The 19,297-nt window shown below is 41.9% G+C and overlaps 1 protein-coding gene across 1 annotated transcript in view; it reads left to right on the top strand.

Moving 5' to 3' along the window:
- The first annotated feature begins 12,277 nt into the window (after window positions 1–12,277).
- The window catches only part of LOC112253137 (zinc transporter 6), a 69,721-nt gene continuing 62,701 nt past the window's right edge, over window positions 12,278–19,297 (top strand). The window contains exons 1-3 of the mRNA XM_024425096.2: window positions 12,278–12,496; window positions 13,392–13,438; window positions 13,703–13,789. Coding sequence (XP_024280864.1) covers window positions 12,319–12,496; window positions 13,392–13,438; window positions 13,703–13,789 — 312 coding nt within the window. The 5' untranslated portion in view covers window positions 12,278–12,318. The remainder of the gene's footprint in view (window positions 12,497–13,391; window positions 13,439–13,702; window positions 13,790–19,297) is intronic.

Genomic DNA, 19,297 nt, shown 5'->3' with positions numbered 1-19,297 from the left:
TGGCGTGTGGTCAGACTTCACAGTTTCCCATACTCTTAATGGAAATGAATCATCTCTGTATAATAATGATTTTGGAAATGAGGCCCATTCAACAGTGCTGGTAATAGACAAGGTCATGGGGTCAGTGAACATTGAGATGGGAAAGTATTTACGGGTGTAAATAAATAAAATGGGAGGTTTTAGTTAGATGTTTCACTGCAAAGCGTATCCTGCTGGGATCTTGGTATGCATACGTCATTAATTCTCGCTTTTATTGTAGGTTATTGGACTACTCCTTACTGAGACATCTGCTGTTAATACAGGGGAAATAATGACAACCCATCAACCCCTAAAAGCCCAAAACAGAGGAGACAGAGAAGATGTGATAGCATCTCTAGAGCAGAATGGTTTTGTGTTGTTTATATAGGCCTAGTTCTATGTGGCACAGGCTTTGTGATGAAAGTGTGCATTGGATGAGATGTTAACATGATGTGATATGTTATGACTGGAGTTATTCTGACCCTCTCCCATTGACGGGGCCAATACCCTTTTCCTGCATGACTTAGAGAGGTTGTATATACTGTATACCACCTACCTATACAGAGCACTATAATGGAATGACTCAAGTGCACATAAGGATGTTTTATCGCCCAAAACTGCACAGCAACCAGACTCAAACTCACTTTGACACATGTCAAAGCGTTTGGAGAGAATGATGGCATTTCTAAAAGATAAGGTCCTCCAGCTCAAGCAGCCAGTCAGGAGATGTGCCCTGTGCTAAACATGAGAACCCCTAGCAGGCCTCCAGTCTCTCCAAGTGATTACAGGACTACTAATTCAATAAATGCGGATGCAGATCTGAACAGAAACACAGCACAGTCAAGCCTTCTCCTATGGCTCTTCAGTGTTGTAGCAAGGCCATAACACTGTGATAACCTGGAGAGAAATAATGTAAGAAATGTATGAGGTACCGAGATACAGAGTGAAATACAGAGTGACTGTCGAACCAAACTGAACCATCACTGGCATGCAAAGGTTCAAGATCATTGACCACTGCCGATAGGCAGTCAAGTTCAGCCTTAATTCACTGTGAAAGCACTTTTTCAGTTTGTTTTGTTTATGGGTAGATCAGCTTTAATATTGCAGATAGATTGTGGCTTCTATCAATGTAATTGTCTGCATCATTTCCAATCCCCCATACATTTTGGGGTAAATATCTATTTTTTATATATTTTCCTTCTTTACTATTTTCTCCGAACCCTTTCATCCCTCCACTAATTGGAGTAAACTAATGGACAACAACACTTAAGCTTCTACTTCCAGCTTATACATACTATATACAATTTACAGACAGTTTATTTTACAATAATTATCTTGTTTTTTTGTTATTTTTAGTCCCGCCCTTCAGCTCCCCTCAACCCCATATATCTCTGAACACCATCCAGTTTTGATTTCTACTAGCCATTTTTTCATTTTTTTTAACTATGCTGTGATATTTCACAAAAGTCCTGAACCTTTCCATTCTCATAGATTCTCCAGATTGTAAATTAAAGATAAAATGTTTGGCTAAGAGTATTGACTATTACTTTTCAAATCTCCCGGCAGTGCTATTTGTATAGTTAATTCCAGGTAAATGTTGCAATTCTTCAGCCATTCCTGAACCTGTGACCAAAAACAAGCTGCATATGGGCAGTACCAAAACAAGGGATCTAATGATTCTGTCTCTTCGCAGCAAAATCTGCAGAGCTGGGATGGTTGTATAACCCATATACAGTGCCTTCAGAAAGTATTCATACTCCTTGACTTATTCCACATTTGTGTTACAGCCTGAATTCAAAATGGATTGAATAGATTTTTTTCTCTCACCCATCTACACACAATACACCATAATGACAAAGTAAATACATGTTTTTATAAACGTTTGCACATTAATTGAAAATTAAATACAGAAATATCTAATTTACATAAGTATTCACACCCCTGAGTCAATACTTTGTAGAAGCACTGATGGCAGCAATTACAGCTGTGAGTCTTTCTGGGTAAGTCTCCAAGAGCTTTCCACACCTGAAATGTGCATCTTCAACTCTGTCAAATTGGTTGTTGATAATTGCTAGAAAACCATTTCCTGGTCTTGCCATAGATGTTCAAGTAGATTTAAGTCAAAACACTAAGTCGGCCACTCAGGAACATTCATTGTCTTCTTGGTAAGCAACTCCAGTGTAGATTTGGCTTTACATTTTAGGTTATTGTCCTGCTGAAAGGTGAATTAATCACCCAGTATCTAGTGTCTGCCTTTGTTTTGGTTTGTTTGTCAATTTTTTTAATTTTATTTCACCTTCATTTAAACAGGTAAACTAGTTGAGAACAAGTTCTCATTTACAACTGCCACCTGGCCAGGATAAAGCAAAGCAGTGTAACAGAAACAACACAGAGTTACACATAGAATAAACAACCGTACAGTCAGTAACACAATAGAAAAAAGTTAAGTCTATATACAGTGTGTGCAAATGACATGAGGAGGTAAGGCAATAAAAAAGCCATAGTAGCAAAGTAATTTCAATTTAGCAGTTTAACACTGGAGTGATAGATGAGCAGATGATGAGCAGATGATGGTGTGTAAGTAGTGATACTGGTGTGCAAAAGAGCAGCAAAGTAAATAAAAACAATATGGGGATGAGGTAGGTAGATTGGGTGGTGTCACGTCCGTCATTAAATGAAGACCAAGGTGCAGCGTGGTAGGCGTTCCACATATTTTCAATAAACCGAAACAAACAAGCACAAACTAACCGTGAAGCTACTGGTGCACACAAGCAACTATCCATAGACCAATGGGGAAATGGCTACCTAAATATGATCCCCAATCAGAGACAACGATAAACAGCTGCCTCTGATTGGGAACCATATCAGGCCACCATAGAAATACAAAAACACCTAGATGACCCAACCTAGTCACCATCATGCCCCAACCAACATAGAGAATAAACAGCTTTCTATGGTCAAGGTGTGACAGGTGGGCTATTTACAGCTATCGGTTAGCTGCTCAGATTTGTACCTTTATTTAACCAGGCAAGTCAGTTAAGAACAAATTCTTATTTTCAATGACGGCCTAGGAACAGTGGGTTAACTGCCTGTTCAGGGGCAGAACGACAGATTAGTACCTTGTCAGCTCGGGGGTTTGAACTTGCAACCTTCCGGTTCCTAGTCCAACTCTCTAACCACTAGGCTACCCTGCCGCCCCAGATAGTTGATGTTTAAATTTAGCGAGGGAACTAAGTCTCCAGCAATTTTTGCAATTTGTTCCAGTCACTGGCAGCAGAAAACTGGAAGGAAAGGCGGCCAAATGAGGTGTTGGCTTTGGAGATGACAAGTGAGATATACCTGCTGGAGCACGTGCTACGGGTGTGTGTTGTTATCGTGACCAGTGAGCTAAGATAAGGCGGAGCTTTACCTAACATAGACCTATAGATAACCTGGAGCCAGTGGTTCTGGCGACGAATATGTAGCGAGGGCCAGCCGACTCAAGCATACAGGTCGTATGGCACTGTGATAGACTACATCCAATTTGATGAGTAGAGTATTGGAAGCTATTTTGTAGGTGGCATTGCCGAAGAGGATGGTTCGATAGTCAGTTTTACTAGGGTAAGTTTGGTGGTGTGCGTGAATGAGGCTTTGTTGCGAAATAGAAAGCCGATTCTAGATTTGATTTTGGATTGAATATGTTTGATATGAGTCTGGAAGGAGAGTTTACAGTCTAGCCAGACACCTAGGTATTTGTAGTTGTCCACGTATTCTAGGTCTGAACCGTCCAGAGTAGTGATGCTAGTCGGGTGGGCGTGTGCGAAAAAGCATGCATTTGGTTTTGCTAGTGTTTAAGAGCAGTTGGAGGCCACGGAAGGAGTGTTGTATGGCATTGAAGCTCGTTTGGAGGTTAGTTAACACAGTGTCCAAAGAAGGGCCAGATGTATACAGAATGGTGTCATCTGCGTAGAGGTGGATCAGGGAATCATCTGCAGCAAGAGCGACATCGTTGATATATACAGAGAAAAGAGTCGGCCCGAGAATTGAACCCTGTGGTACCCCCATAGAGACTGCCAGAGGTCCGGACAACAGGCCCTCTGATTTGACACACTGAACTCTGTCTGCAAAGTAGTTGGTGAACCAGGCGAGGCAGTCATTTGAGAAACCAAGGCTATTGAGTCTGCCGATAAGAATACGGTGATTGACAGAGTCAAAAGCCTTGGCCAGGTCGATGAAGACGGCTGCACAGTACAGTCTTTTATCGATGGAGGTTATGATATCATTTAGTACCTTGAGCGTGGCTGAGGTGTACCCATGACCAGCTCAGAAACTGGATTGCACAGCGGAGAAGGTACAGTGGGATTCGAAATGGTGAGTGATCTGTTTATTAACTTGGCTTTCAAAGACTTTAGAAAGGCAGGGCAGGATGAATATAGGTCTATAACAGTTTGGCTCTAGAGTGTCACTCCCTTTGAAGAGGGGATGACCACGGCAGCTTTCCAATCTTTAGGGATCTCGGACGATACGAAACAGAGGTTGAACAGACTGGTAGTAGGGGTTGCAACAATGGCAGCGGATAATTTTAGAGAGAGAGGGTCCAGATTGTCTAGCCCAGCTGATTTGTACAGGTCCAAGTTTTGCAGCTCTTTCAGAACATCTGCGATCTGGATTTGGGTGAAAGAGAAGCGGGGGGAGGCTCGGGCAAGTAGCTTGGGGGGGTGCGGAGCTGTTGGCCGGGGTTGCGGTAGCCAGGAGGAAAGCATGGCCAGCCGTTGAGAAATGCTTATTGAAATTTTTGATTATCATGGATTTATTGGTGGTGACCGTGTTACCTAGCCTCAGTGCAGTGGGCAGCTGGGAGGAGGTGCTCTTGTTCTCCATGGACTTTACAGTGTCCCAAAACTTTTTGGAGTTAGAGCTACAGGATGCAAACTTCTGTTTGAAAAAGCTAGCCTTCACTTTCCTGACTGACTGTGTGTATTGGTTCCTTACTTCCCTGAAAAGTTGCATATTGCGGGGACTATTCGATGCTATTGTAGTCCGCCACAGGATGTTTTTGTGCTGGTCAAGGGCAGTCAGGTCTGGAGTGAACCAAGGGCTATATCTGTTCTTAGTTCTACATTTTTTGAAAGGCGCATGCTTATTTAAGATGGTGAGGAAATTCCTTTTAAAGAACAACCAGGCATCCTCGACTGACTGGATGAGGTCAATATCCTTCCTGGATACCCGGGCCAGGTCGATTAAAAAGGCCTGCTCACAGAGGTGTTTTAGAGAGTGTTTGACAGTGATGAGGGGTGGTCGTTTGACCGCGGACCCATAGCGGATGCAGACAATGAGGCAGTGATCGCTGAGATCCTGAATTAAAACAGCAGAGGTGTATTTGGCGGGCAAGTTGGTCAGGATAATATCTATGAGGTTGCCCATGTTTATGGATTTAGGGTTGTACCTGTTGGTTTCCTTGATAATTTGTGTGAGATTGAGGGCATCTAGCTTAGATTGTAGGACTGCTGGGGTGTTAAGCATATCCCAGTTTAGGTCACCTAACAGAACGAACTCTGAAGATAGATGGGGGGCAATCAATTCACATATGGTGTCCAGGGCACAGCTGGGAGCTGAGGGGGGTCTATAACAGGCGACAACAGTGAGAGACTTATTTCTGGAGAGCTTCATTTTTTAAATTAGAAGCTCAAACTGTTTGGGCATAGACCTGGAAAGTAATAATGGCCATGCAGTCCTATAATCTCCCCTGTCACAGCAAGAAGAGAACTGGCCACCCCTCAGAGCCTGGTTCCTGTCTAGGTTTCTTCCTAGGTTCCTGCCTTTTTAGGGAGTTTTTCCTAGCCACCGTGCTTCTACGCCTGCATTGCTTGCTGTTTGGGGGTTTAGGCTATGTTCTGTATAAGCACTTTATGACATCTGCTGATGTAAAAATGGCTTTATAAATAAATGTGATTTGTAAACAGAAGACGGACGCCACAAACTTGTTGTCACTAAAAAATACTGTCGGCTGCAACTGTGTTAAAACTTGTTAAAACAGAGTACAGTATGTGTGTATTTTGCATTTGTGAAATTATTTTGAGATATGAAAGTAGAGGGATTTATGTTTCAAGAATTATACTGCAATTGAGAATCGATTCATGTTTAGCATTTGGCTGTTTTGGTTTCCTGAACCAATTCACTGTTTAAATAGAACCTTTAAGGACTTTGGACTATAAGGAGTAACGTTGTCACGTTCTGACCTTTATTTCCTTTGTTTTGTCTTTATTTAGTATGGTCAGGGCGTGAGTTGGGGTGGGCAGTCTATGTTTGTTTTTCTATGTTTGGTTTCTGTTTCGGCCTAGTATGGTTCTCAATCAGAGGCAGGTGTCGTTAGTTGTCTCTGATTGAGAATCATACTTAGGTAGCCAGGGTTTCACTGTTGGTTTGTGGGTGTTTGTTTCCGTGTGAGTGTTTGTCGCCACACGGTACTGTTTCGTTCATGTTCACATTTATTGTTTTGAATTTTATAGTGTTCAGTTTATGTATCAAAATAATCATCATGAACACTTAACACGCTGCATCTTGGTCCGATCCTTACTCCTCTTCAGACGAGGAGGAGGTCTGCCGTTATGTTACTTTAGTACATTATTGGGCTAGGTATTACTGCACTGTTTGAGCTAGAAACACAAGCATTTCACTGCAAATCTGTGAATCTGTGTACGCCACCAATCAATGTAGATTTGATTATGATTTGTGCAATAACCCCATTTCTATCCAGTTTTTATGCGAGTAAAGACATACCATATACATTTGTTTATTTTTAACACAACAGCTATGATGGAAAAAGGTAGTTTTGGTACAATTTTATAAATGCCAAAAGATAATTTGTTCGTGCGACATGGTGGATTTTTTTGCGTTGGTAAAATTAATAATGTGATAAATTAAGGTGGAAAAGCCTTTATGGCCAAAATCAAATCAAATCTATTTGTCACATACACATGGTTAGCCGATGTTAATGCGAGTGTAGCAAAATGCTTGTGCTTCTAGTTCCGACAACGCAGTAATAACCAACGAGTAATCTAACCTAACAATTCCAAAACTACTACCTTATACACACAAGTGTAAAGGGATAAAGAATATGTACATAAAGATATATGAATGAGTGATGGTACAGAACAGCATAGGCTGCAGTAGATGGTATCGAGTACAGTATATACATATGAGATGAGTAATGTAGGGTATGTAAACAAAGTGGCATAGTTTAAAGTGGCTAGTGATACATGTATTACATAAAGATGCAGTAGATGATATAGGGTACAGTAAATACATATACCCTACATTACTCATCTCATATGTATGTAAACATATTAAGTAGCATTGTTTAAAGTGGCTAGTGATATATTTTTACATCAATTTCTATCAATTCCCATTATTAAAGTGGCTGGAGTTGAGTCAGTGTGTTGGCAGCAGCCACTCAATGTTAGTGGTGGCTGTTTAACAGTCTGATGGCCTTGAGATAGAAGCTGTTTTTCAGTCTCTCTGTCCCTGCTTTGATGCACCTGTTCTGACCTCGCCTTCTGGATGATAGCAGTGGCTCGGGTGGTTGTTGTCCTTGATGATCTTTATGGCCTTCCTGTGACATCAGGTGGCGTAGGTATCCTGAAGGGCAGGTAGTTTGCCCCCGGTGATGCGTTGTGCAGACCTCACTACCCTCTGGAGAGCCTTACGGTTGTGGGCGGAGCAGTTGCCATACCAGGCGGTGATACAGCCCGACAGGATGTTCTCGATTGTGCATCTGTAGAAGTTTGTGAGTGCTTTTGGTGACAAGGCAAATTTCTTCAGCCTCCTGAGGTTGAAGAGGCACTGTGCCTTCTTCACGACGCTGTCTGTGTGGGTGGACCAATTCAGTTTGTCCGTGATGTGTACGCCGAGGAACTTAAAACTTACTACCCTCTCCACTACTGTCCCATCGATGTGGATAGGGGGTGCTCTCTCTGCTGTTTCCTGAAGTCCACAATCATCTCCTTTGTTTTGTTGACGTTGAGTGTGAGGTTATTTTCCTGACACCACACTCCGAGGGCCCTCACCTCCTCCCTGTAGGCCATCTCGTCGTTGTTGGAAATCAAGCCTACCACTGTAGTGTTGTCCGCAAACTTGATGATTGAGTTGGAGGCGTGCATGGCCACGCAGTTATGGGTGAACAGGGAGTACAGGAGAGGGCTCAGAACGCACCCTTGTGGGGCCCCAGTGTTGTGGATCAGCGGGGTGGAGATGTTGTTACCTACCCTCACCTCCTGGGGGCGGCCCGTCAGGAAGTCCAGTACCCAGTTGCACAGGGCGGGGTCGAGACCCAGGGTCTCGAGCTTGATGACGAGCTTGGAGGGTACTATGGTGTTGAATGCCGAGCTGTAGTCGATGAACAGCATTCTCACATAGGTATTCCTCTTGTCCAGATGGGTTAGGGCAGTGTGCAGTGTGGTTGAGATTGCATCGTCTGTGGACCTATTTGGGCGGTAAGCAAATTGGAGTGGGTCTAGGGTGTCAGGTAGGGTGGAGGTGATATGGTCCTTGACTAGTCTCTCAAAGCACTTCATGATGACGGAAGTGAGTGCTACGGGGCGGTAGTCGTTTAGCTCAGTTACCTTAGCTTTCTTGGGAACAGGGACAATAGTGGCCCTCTTGAAGCATGTGGGAACAGCAGACTGGGATTACTATCATATCGAAATAAACGTGGAGTTTGGAGGTGGAGCAATTGAAGTCCTGGTGTTTGTGATGCCCGGCGTTTGGTGCGACGCAGAACCAGTGGTGAGCGTTGGGAAACATAGGAGTCAGTGTAAGTCGTTTTGTGTTTTGAGTCAGAGTCTCTACCCGACAAAGTCATGTTAGGATATATCAGTTATCCTGTTAGAGCTTTTGCACCGAATCCACTGCACTGTTTTAGGTGCAATATTTATGGTCATGTCGCAGCAGTTTGTAGGCGGGAGATTCCAAGATGTGGGATGTGTGCAGGAGGGAATGGGATAGAGGATTGTGTAATTTATATGCATAAAGTTGTTTGTGTCAACTGCCCATGTTGCTGAGGATCAGAAGTGTCCGGTGCGAGAGAGGCAGGTTGAGGTGCAAGAGTCAGAGTAGTTCATGCTTAAACATGCTTAAACCACCTGACCAAATCCTAAAGCAATGGGACTCCTTAAATCTTTCTCAGATTATTACCAATCCCACAAGGTATGACTCCAAACACCCAGAAAAGGCTATTCTTCTTTATGGTATCCTCACAAATAATCCTGATAGGTATCAGTCTGGTGTTTTCTGTAATGATCTTAGTGATCACTGTTTAACAGCCTGTGGCTGCTCAGGGAAACAACCTGTCCTGATTTGTCATAGACCCTTGCTAAAAAACTTTAATGAACAAGGCTTCCTTCATGAACTGGCCTCTGTAAAATGGTATAGAATCAGCTCTGTCGAAGACTCTTGGGCCTTCTTTTTTTATATTTTCAGTGGTATTAACAAACACTCCCCCATAATGAAAATGAGAATTAAAAACAGGTTCAGCCCCTGGTCAGCCCCTGTTTCGAACCGTGATCTTGCAAAGTTACTCCACCTCAAGAACTGCATTTGGCGAAAGCCTTGGCACACACACTCAGGCTGACTGGCTCTCGTTCAGGCAAATGAGAAATAAGTGCGCTCAGGCTATCCGGAAGGCCAAAGTTAGTTACTTTAAGGAGCAGTTCTCTCTCTGTGGGTCTAACCCCAAGACGTTCTGAAAAATGGTTAAAGACCTGTAGAATAAACCCTTCTCCTCACAGCTGCCCATGTCCATTAATGTTGATGATGTGGTTGTTACTGACAAGAAGCACATGGCTGAGCTCTTTAATCACCACTTCATTAATTCAGGATTCCTATTTGACTCAGCCATGCCTCCTTGCCCGTCCAACATTTCCTCATCTCCCACCCCTTCTAATATGAATATCCCCGATGCTTCCCCCTCTTCTTCCCTTGCCCCGCAACAAAGTTTCTCCCTGCAGGCAGTCACTGAATCCGAGGTGCTAAAGGAGGTCCTGAAACTTGACCCCAAAAAAACATCTGGGTCAGATGGTTTAGACCCTTTCTTCTTTAAGGTTGCTGCCCCTATCATTGCCAAGCCTGTCTCTCCTTTCTGGGGAGGTTCCTATTTTCTTGGAAGGCAGCCACGGTTTGTCCTTTATTTAAAGGGGGAGATCAATCGGATCCTAAATGTTATAGGCATATTTATATTTTGCAGTGTTTATCAAAAGTGTTGAAAAAACTTGTCAATAATCAACTGACTGGCTTTCTTGATGTGTATAGTATTCACTCTGGTATGCAATCTGGTTTCCTCTAAGTAAAGGTTAAATATAAAAATATATATATTTTAAAAAAGTGCAGTAGGTGTCGTATGCTGAGGCAGTGAAGAAAGTAGAGGAGGATGGGTCAAGAGTGAGGGATCCTGAGCGGATCCCTGTGTTGTAGAGAGATAGGCCAACAAGTGACATATGCTTCATTAAGGTTGGCTTTTTAGCATTCATAGCAATGGTTATCTACTGTACCGCAAAAATGGAATGTAAATCCCAGAAAATATATGTTGTAGTGGCAGATGCAGAGAAGTATTTGGGTATACGAGATTTGACTTCAGAAGTGGTTGTGTCCCGTCCTCCCAGGCTATTGTGAAGGTGCAGGAGTAGATAGGGTCAAAGTAGGTGAATGGGGTAGTGTGTTTTTAATGGGTGTATGGTTAATATGAAGGTGTTTTATTTTTATTTATTTTTGTTTCCCATTTCCAAATGGGGGCGTTAATGCAACATATTGAACGCCAACCGCAGTTAAACTCCAAAGAAGAAGAAGGAACTTGGGAGTCACGCGATATGGTGTGTTGTCCTCCCCACTACGACTCGGTCTTGGCTAGAAGGGATCCAGAATGTGTCAAATTAAAGTCATATTGACGTTTCGTAGCAGGTTAAGATAATTGACGCAACATGTTAGAATAATTAACGTATCAGTTTAGGAGAATTTGGTTAAGGTTAGCTAAAATGTAAAAACAAATCTTTTTCCGTTAATTTGACAAATGCTGGATCCCTTCTAGCCATGACCCTACTACTCGAGAAACCATGACGTTTATTAAACTCTCGATAAAATAGATTATGATGAACTTCACAGGGCGGTGAAAGTGCATTGTGCTCTTCATACTGCTTTCCAATAAATATAGAGGGTCTTATTATGATGACATAAATGCTCGACTGCTGTTTGACAAAGAACAATATTATCGCTTATCATGCATGACAATACCCTCACTGAGCCTAACCGCACTGTATCTGCGATCTTTGGCTAGAGCGCATGCGCCAAGGTAGGCAGCGTTGCTATTTAATGCAAACAGTTTTTGTGGCAAAACTATCGGAAGAGTTGAAAATGTGATGGAAACATATTGAAATTCCTATTTTTATTCGGTACCTAAAAACGCAAGTGAAAATATAAATGTTGTGTGCACTAAATGCGTCATCACTCACTGATTTTTATCCGCAAAAAGTCAATTTGGTGGAAACACTTCACTGGTGGGAAAATGTGCATATTTTCTTTTTGTGGGTTCGAGAATTCCGCGTTCAAAATAACTGGGAACTCGGAAATCTCCGACCTCCGACTTTAGTGTGTTCAAAACAACTGTTTACTCGAGAGGGAAAAAACGAAGTCCGACTGGGAAAAATCGATTTGAACGTTCAATTCAATTCAACGGCTTTATTGGCATGAGAAACATGTGTTAACATTGCCAAAGCAAGTGAGGTAGATAATATATAAAGTGAATATATAAAGTGAAATAAACAATAAAAATTAACAGTAAACATTACACATCCAACTCGGGCCTCTTTCTAGAGCGCCGACTTTCCAACCTGACGATCACTGACGTCATGATTTGACCCCGTATTTTTCCTAGTTGCCAGATGTTTTGAACGCAGCACTAGCTATTTAAACCAACTGTGTCGGTCAATTTGGTGAATGTCTTCATGTCATTGTTATTAATACAGATTCTTATTTCTTATCAACCACTAACATAACTGCAATTTCAGCAGAAAGTGGGTATTGAATGTATCAGTCAGAGATACGTGATTTCATTAAATGAGCGTTTTTTGTTTGTTTTTTTGCAAAAAAATGCTATCTTCTCACCTGAAGTTGTATGACGCCCTGAAATCCTTGGCTGCAAAACCATGTAAACAATATTTTTTTCGGGATAGCCAAGAGCTAGATCACGATAAGATGATATACAGATCTGTGAATTTGTGCAGGCACGCGCAACTAAGAGGTTCTCGAGAGTTCAGTCGATTTGAAGGGTCCAAAATGGCGATGGATGGTATGACCACATCTCCATCAGGACTATCGTATCACAATGTTGGGGACTTTTACCCCAGAAAATTCGGTTCCAAGCCGGACGTGGTGCCGTCCGGGGTGACCGAGAGGAAAGTTGGTCCCCTGGATAAACCTGACATGGTGGCGGTGGACGTTATCAACGATTCAGGTATTTAGTTAGCTAACGTTGCCGGTAGCTATGTTATGCTAGCTAGCCAGCGCAATGTTATTGGTAGCTAGGGTAACGGTAAACTGGCCAGCCACTGTTAGAAACTATAATCCGCTATGAAGCATCTTTCCACAGCTGTGTGTAGCTAGCTAGCTATGTAAATCTTCACTGTAGCTAATGCATTGGCATTGCCATGTTATGATTGCCAAGACGATAAAACTTGTCAGCTAACGTGCTTTGCTAGAGTGCGTTTACCTGAATTCCGGGGCAAAGTTAACTAAAGTTGATGACGTTTCATCTGCTAGTTAGCTGTTTAACATTAGGCCAGGAAATCAAATCAAAGCAGAGCTAGGTGGCTGACTGGCTATCTGCAGATTTCTTAAACCTTTGCCACCTGCATCTTCTTGCTCCATGTCTTTAATGTCACATTCCTGATGGAGACACAATTGCACCAAGAGTTTACATTAACATAAAACACTGGGGACACACTGGCCTGCGGGTAAGTCTTAGGTGGAAATACATTTTGAAAACCATGCATCATTTAGGCTCCAGAGTGGCGCAGCGTTCTAAGGCACTGCATCTCAGTGCTAGAGGCATCACTACAGACCCTGGTTCGATTGCAGGCTGTATCACCACCGGCCATGATTGGGGGTCCTGTAGGGCGACGCACAATTGGCACAGCGTCGTTAGGGTTTGACCGGGGTAGGCCTTCATTGTAAATACCATTTTTTTTCTTAACTGTCTTGCCTAGTTAAATAAAATGACAAAAAAAATAATAATAATCAAACATGCATCATTCTGGTATCTTGAAAATAACGTTAGATTAATACTTTACTTTATATCAGTACTTTGTATCAGTGCTTTTCATAACCACATACTTTCTCTTCCTCTGCAGATATCCCAATGCACAGAAAAAAGCATGAAACTGACATGTTTGTGCTGGTAAGTTGTTTTCCTTTTTAAGACAAGTTGGGAGGTCTAATGTAAAAAAAATGTGTGTGTGTGTGTGTGTGTGTATTTAATTAATTACTTACTGGCAAACTACTGTAGCTGAAGAAGGATAAACACTACATTGTGAAGCCACTAGATGGTAGTATTATGTAAGATTTATAGCTTGTATCCCCCTACTTCTCTGCAAGCATGACAGGTTTCATCCTAATCTCTCACATCCTTTCACGTGACTGTGTCTTTGTGTGGTACCCACAGGGTACTATACACCCATTCCGAATGACGCACAGGTCCTTCTTTGGGAAACTCTCTCAAGAATTCCGCTTGGTGACTTCAGACAGACAGGTAAGTTAGCAGAAGGGGTGTATGCATTCGTGTGTATTGCCTAATACTCCTTGCTTTTTGCACACTCTGAAACAAAGAAATAGTATATTTTTTATTCCTCTAACGACCTCTACAAGACAGAATTTTCAATAAAGTTATATTTGAACTTACTCTACCGGTTGTCTGGGTGGTTGTTCCTTATGTCTCACAAAATAAAATAAAAAATACCCACAGGAAAGTATTATAAACCCTAGTTTTTAGAACGTCGGTCTATATTTTCAATCTCCTGATGCAGTCGCAAGTGATGCACACTATGTAAAAAATAGTGTCAGTAGATTGAAACTACAAAGCGGAAATACAAGCTGACAGAACCATATACACACCATTGTTTTCTGAAAAGTCAGGTTAATAACACTTTCCTGTGGATATTTTGTCTCAAATTTCCAATGGTAGAACAACAAAACAGGTAGAGTAAGTTCAAATGAAGAGTACTCAACATTTTGAATTTATATATTAACACAAAAGTGGAAGCTTCCACACTCAGACTTGTAGAGGCTAGCATGTACACTAATATGCCTCCGGGACAAACTCTCCCGCAATGCTCTTTGTTTGGGAATTCCTCAATCCCCCTTCCCAGATGACCCTGACTTTATTATTGCACTCTTCTGGTAAGCTGTTTAGACATCTCATCTCATAGGCAAGCGCCCAAACACCTCATGATAATCTTTCACTCAATGGACTTGTCCATCACAGTGGGAATTGACAGATCTTGCCAACCCAACTTGGCAAATAGAGTTTTCAGTAATCTGGTTGATAATGGACTTGTCCAGGAAGGCTCAGAGACTTGATGGAATTGTAGAACACGTGGGGTGGCGTGCAGAGTGTAATCTACTTTTTGGCCTACACCAAGGTCCTACTTTTACAAACAAAACCAGGAGTGGATTACAGTGCACAGTTTACAGAGCAAACAAATTCCAAGGCTAAACATTGATTGAATGTGAAAATGCCGCTCCCCTCATGGTATCACATCTAATTTGGGGATGCTCAGCCTGTGTTGTGCAGTGGGTGCAAAGTATATGTTGTCTTCAAGCCCATTAGAAATCGATGGCAAGGCAGTGTTGATTTGTGAAACGCACAGTCTCAGGTAGCTCAGTAATAGCCATTTGCACTAGCCCAACTAAAGTTAATGGAGCTAAAAACAGTCACTAACTAGACCAGTTTGCCAATCTGCAATGATCAGGTGCCACCTTTTTATAGGGGAGAGTGGGGTAAGTTAAGTTTGTAAACATATTCAGCATCACTCAGTTGAGAAATATTATTAATTCTAACAAAGAAATCTACATATTTCAGGGTGTTGTTTATACCTGGAAATAATCAGAATTCATGTAACTGTTACAGTTTTGAGAACATGTCTTGTCCAAAAAAAGTGGTCTCTTGGCACAACTTACCCCGGTATAGGGTAAGTTAAGCCGCCTACACATCTTTGTACTGTATGACATATTACCACTTCTTTTTTAAAACCATGTCTATCTTTATTTCCCAAACACAATTCAATCACAATAGCATTTTGTTTTTAAAATAATTTTAAGCATCTTTTAACACAGGCTTAAAGCTGTAATATGTCACTTTTTGGGTGACCTGACCAAATTTACAAAGAAATGTGTGTTATAGATCTGTCATTCTCATTGAAAGCAAGTCTAAGAAGCGGTAGACCTGTTCTATGCTTCCCGTTCTTAAGTTTAGTTTTAGGGTCTTTAACATTTTGGTTTTGTACACCAGCTGAAAATACAATATTTTGGGTTATGGAAAGATATTTCACAGCGGTTTAGATGGTAAAATGATTCTCTACAATATATTTTATTGTTTAGTCACATAAATTGAAATTAGGCAAACTATTAGAATTTTAGCAACCAGGAAATGGCGGTGCGATTTCTGTATAGTGCATTGTATAGTTGTATAGTGTATGGGATTTCTGATAGGAGGCCCTTTATCTACTTCCCAGAGTCAGATAAACTAGTGGATACCATTTTTATGTATGAAGGAAGTTATAGGTAGTTTCGTGAGCCAATGCTAACTAGTGTTGGCGTGATGACTGGAAGTCTATGGGTAACACAAGTTAGCATTGGCTCGTGAAACTACCTGTACTTTCCTTCATACTAGACACGGACATAAAAATGGTATCCACAAGTTCATCTAACTCTGGGGAAGTAGGTAAAGGGCCTCATTGCCAAAACACCCAAATATCCCTTTAACACCTAACAAATGCTAGTTTAAAAAAAACACTTAACATGGGCCTGTTACCTCATATCCCAGCGATAATGCTTTCCATTACATCTGGGATGAAAACACTTCAATTTGCTCAACTTGCTATTGGGTCAACTTACCCCAAGACAAACATTTAGACTATATTGGCCCACACAGCTACAAGGTTGCACTTTCATGCTACACAAATACAGTTGAAGTTTACTTACACTTAGGTTGGAGTCATTAAAACTTGTTTTTCAACCACTCCACAAATTTCTTGTTAACAAATTATAGTTTTGGCAAGTCAGTTAGGACATCTATTTTGTGCATGACACAAGTTTTTTTTCCAACAATTGTTTACAGAAAGATTATTTCACTTATAATTAATTGGATCACATTTCCAGTGGGTCAGAAGTTTACATACACTAAGTTGACTGTGCCTTTAAACAGCTTGGAAAATTCCAGAAAATTATGTCATGGCTTTAGAAGCTTCTGATAGGCTAATTGACATAATTTGAGTCAATTGGAGGTGTATCTGTGGATGTATTTCAAGGCCTACCTTCAAGCTCAGTTTCTCTTTGCTTGACATATTGGGAAAATCATAAGAAATCAGTCAAGACCTCAGAAAAGTAATTGTAGACCTCCACAAGTCTGGTTCATCCTTGGGGGCAATTTCCAAATGCCTGAAGGTACCACGTTAATCTGTACAAACAATAGTACACAAGTATAAACACCATGGGACCACGCAGCCGTAACACCACTCAGGAAGGAGACGCGTTCTGTCTCCTAGAGATGAATGTACTTTGGTGTGAAAAGTACAAATCAATCCCAGAACAACAGCAAAGGACCTTGTGAAGATGCTGGAGGAAACAGGTACAAAAGTATCTATATCCACAGTAAAACAAGTCCTGTATCAACATAACCTGAAAGGCCGCTCAGCAAGGAAGAAGCCACTGCTCCAAAACCGCCATTCAAAAAAAGACTACGGTTTGTAACTGCACAAGGGGACAAAGATCATACTTTTTTGGATAAATGACCTCTGGTCTGATGAAACAAAAATAGAACTGTTTGGCCATAATGACCATCGGTATGGTTGAGAGAAAAAGGGGGAGGCTTGCAAGCCGAAGAACACCATGAAGCACGGGGTGGCAGCATCTTTTGGGGGTGCTTTGCTGCAGGAGGGACTGATGTACTTTACAAATAGATGGCATCATGGGGACGGAAAATTATGTGGATATATTGAAGCAACATCTCAAGACATCAGTCAGGAAGTTAAATCTTGGTCAATGAATGACCCCAAGCATACTTCCAAAGTTGTGGCAAAATGGCTTAACGACAACAAAGTCAAGGCATTGGAGTGGCCATCACAAAGCCCTGACCTCAATCCTATAGAAAATTTGTGGGCAGAAATGAAAAAGCGTGTGCGAGCAAGGAGGCAAACCAAACTCAGTTACACCTGCTCTTCAAATTCGTGGACTATTTCAGCCACACCCATTACTGACCGGTATATAAAATCAAGCACACAGCCATGCAATCTCCATTGACAAACATTGTCAATTGAATGGCCTTACTGAAGAGCTCAGTGACTTTCAACGTGGGAACATCATAGGATGCCACCTTTCCAACAAGTCAGTATATTACATTTTTGCCCTGCTAGAGCTGCCCCGGTCAACAGCAAGTGCTGTTATTGTGAAGTGGAACGTCTAGGAGCAACAACGGCTCAGCCGCGAGGTGGTAGGCCACACAAGCTCTCAGAACGGGACCACTGAGTGCTGAAGTGGGTAAAAATGGTCTGTCCTCGAATGGAACACTCGCTACTGAATTCAAAACTACCTCTGGAAGCAACGTCAGCACATTTACTGTTCGGCGGGAGCTTCATGATGCGGGTTTCCGTGGTCGAGCAAATGGGTTTCTATGGTCGAGCAGCCGCACACAAGCCTAAGATCACCATGTGCAATGCCAAGCGTCGGCAAGAGTGGTGTTTCCATTGGACTCTGGAGCAGTGGAAACGCGTTCTCTGGAGTGATGAATCACTCTTCACCTTCTGACACTCTGACAAACAAATCTGGGTATGGTGGATGCCAGGAGAAAGATGTCTGCTGCCTGAATGCATAATGCCAACTGTATAGTTTGGTGGAGGAGGAGTAATGGCCTGGGACTATTTTTCATGGTTTAGGCTCCTCCAGTGAAGGGATATCTTAACGCTACAGCATACAATGACATTCTAGATTATTCTGTGCTTCCAACTTTGTGGCAACAGTTTGGGGAAGGCCCTTTCCTGTTTCAGCATGACAATGCCCCCATGCACAAAGCGAGGTCCATACAGAAATGGTTTGTTGAGATCGTTGTGGAAGAACTTGACTGACCTGCACAGAATCCTGACCTCAACCCTATCGAACACTTTTGGGAAAAATTGGAACGCCGACTGCGAGCCAGGCCTAATTGCCCCACATCAGTGCCGACCTCACTAATGCTATTGTGGCTAAATGGAAGCAAGTCCCCCGCAGCAATGTTCCAACATCTAGTGGAAAGCCTTCCCAGAAGAGTGGAGGCTTTTATAGCAGCAAACGGGGGGACCAACTCCATATTAATGCCCATGATTTTTGAATGAGATGTTCGACGAGCTGGTCTCCACATACTTTTGTTAATGTAGTGTACATTTAAGACCACATATTGAAGCTTATAGAGAACCCAATTAATGTATTGAACAATGTTAAAAGTATCTACTTTTATGTAGATACAAGCATCATGAAACCTCAACGCAATAAATTAATTTGACTTGGTGAAAATCGTTTTTTTGGACTTAAGTTACGTACCACTTTTTCCATGTGGTTTCTTCGTTTACAGACTCCATGAAATTTACCTCTTCCCAAAGATTTGGTCAAATTATTAATTTTGTATATAGTTTCCTAGAAACACGGGTAGCTCATCATCCCCCTTTGGCTCAACATACCCCTTTCTCCCCTACAGGTCTACTTTGGTTTGCCCCTGTTTTGTCAAGCCTTTGAAGCATCATCCATCACTTGCACAAAGACAAAGAAGTGGCTATGTGCAACATATTTGACACGTAAACATAACTTTTTTTTAAATGTAGGTTGTATCCAAAATATCCCTGGTATATTTTCCTGGAAGGCTTTTGATTCGCTTTACTGGTACCTGGCAGAGAAACAGGCAAAAGGCTCTGCAAAGTGCAATGCTGTTATACAAGCCAAGCTGTAAGAGTATATGTGACCTTGACAGTGAAGTCATGTGGGGGCATGTTATGCCTTAAAACACTTAGGACTT

This window comes from Oncorhynchus tshawytscha, linkage group LG06 (genome assembly GCF_018296145.1).
Source record: "Oncorhynchus tshawytscha isolate Ot180627B linkage group LG06, Otsh_v2.0, whole genome shotgun sequence".
In the NCBI taxonomy this organism is placed as follows: Eukaryota; Metazoa; Chordata; class Actinopteri; order Salmoniformes; family Salmonidae; genus Oncorhynchus; species Oncorhynchus tshawytscha.
Note: the sequence above shows the minus strand (reverse complement) of the source record. Positions and strands in the feature narration are given on the sequence as shown.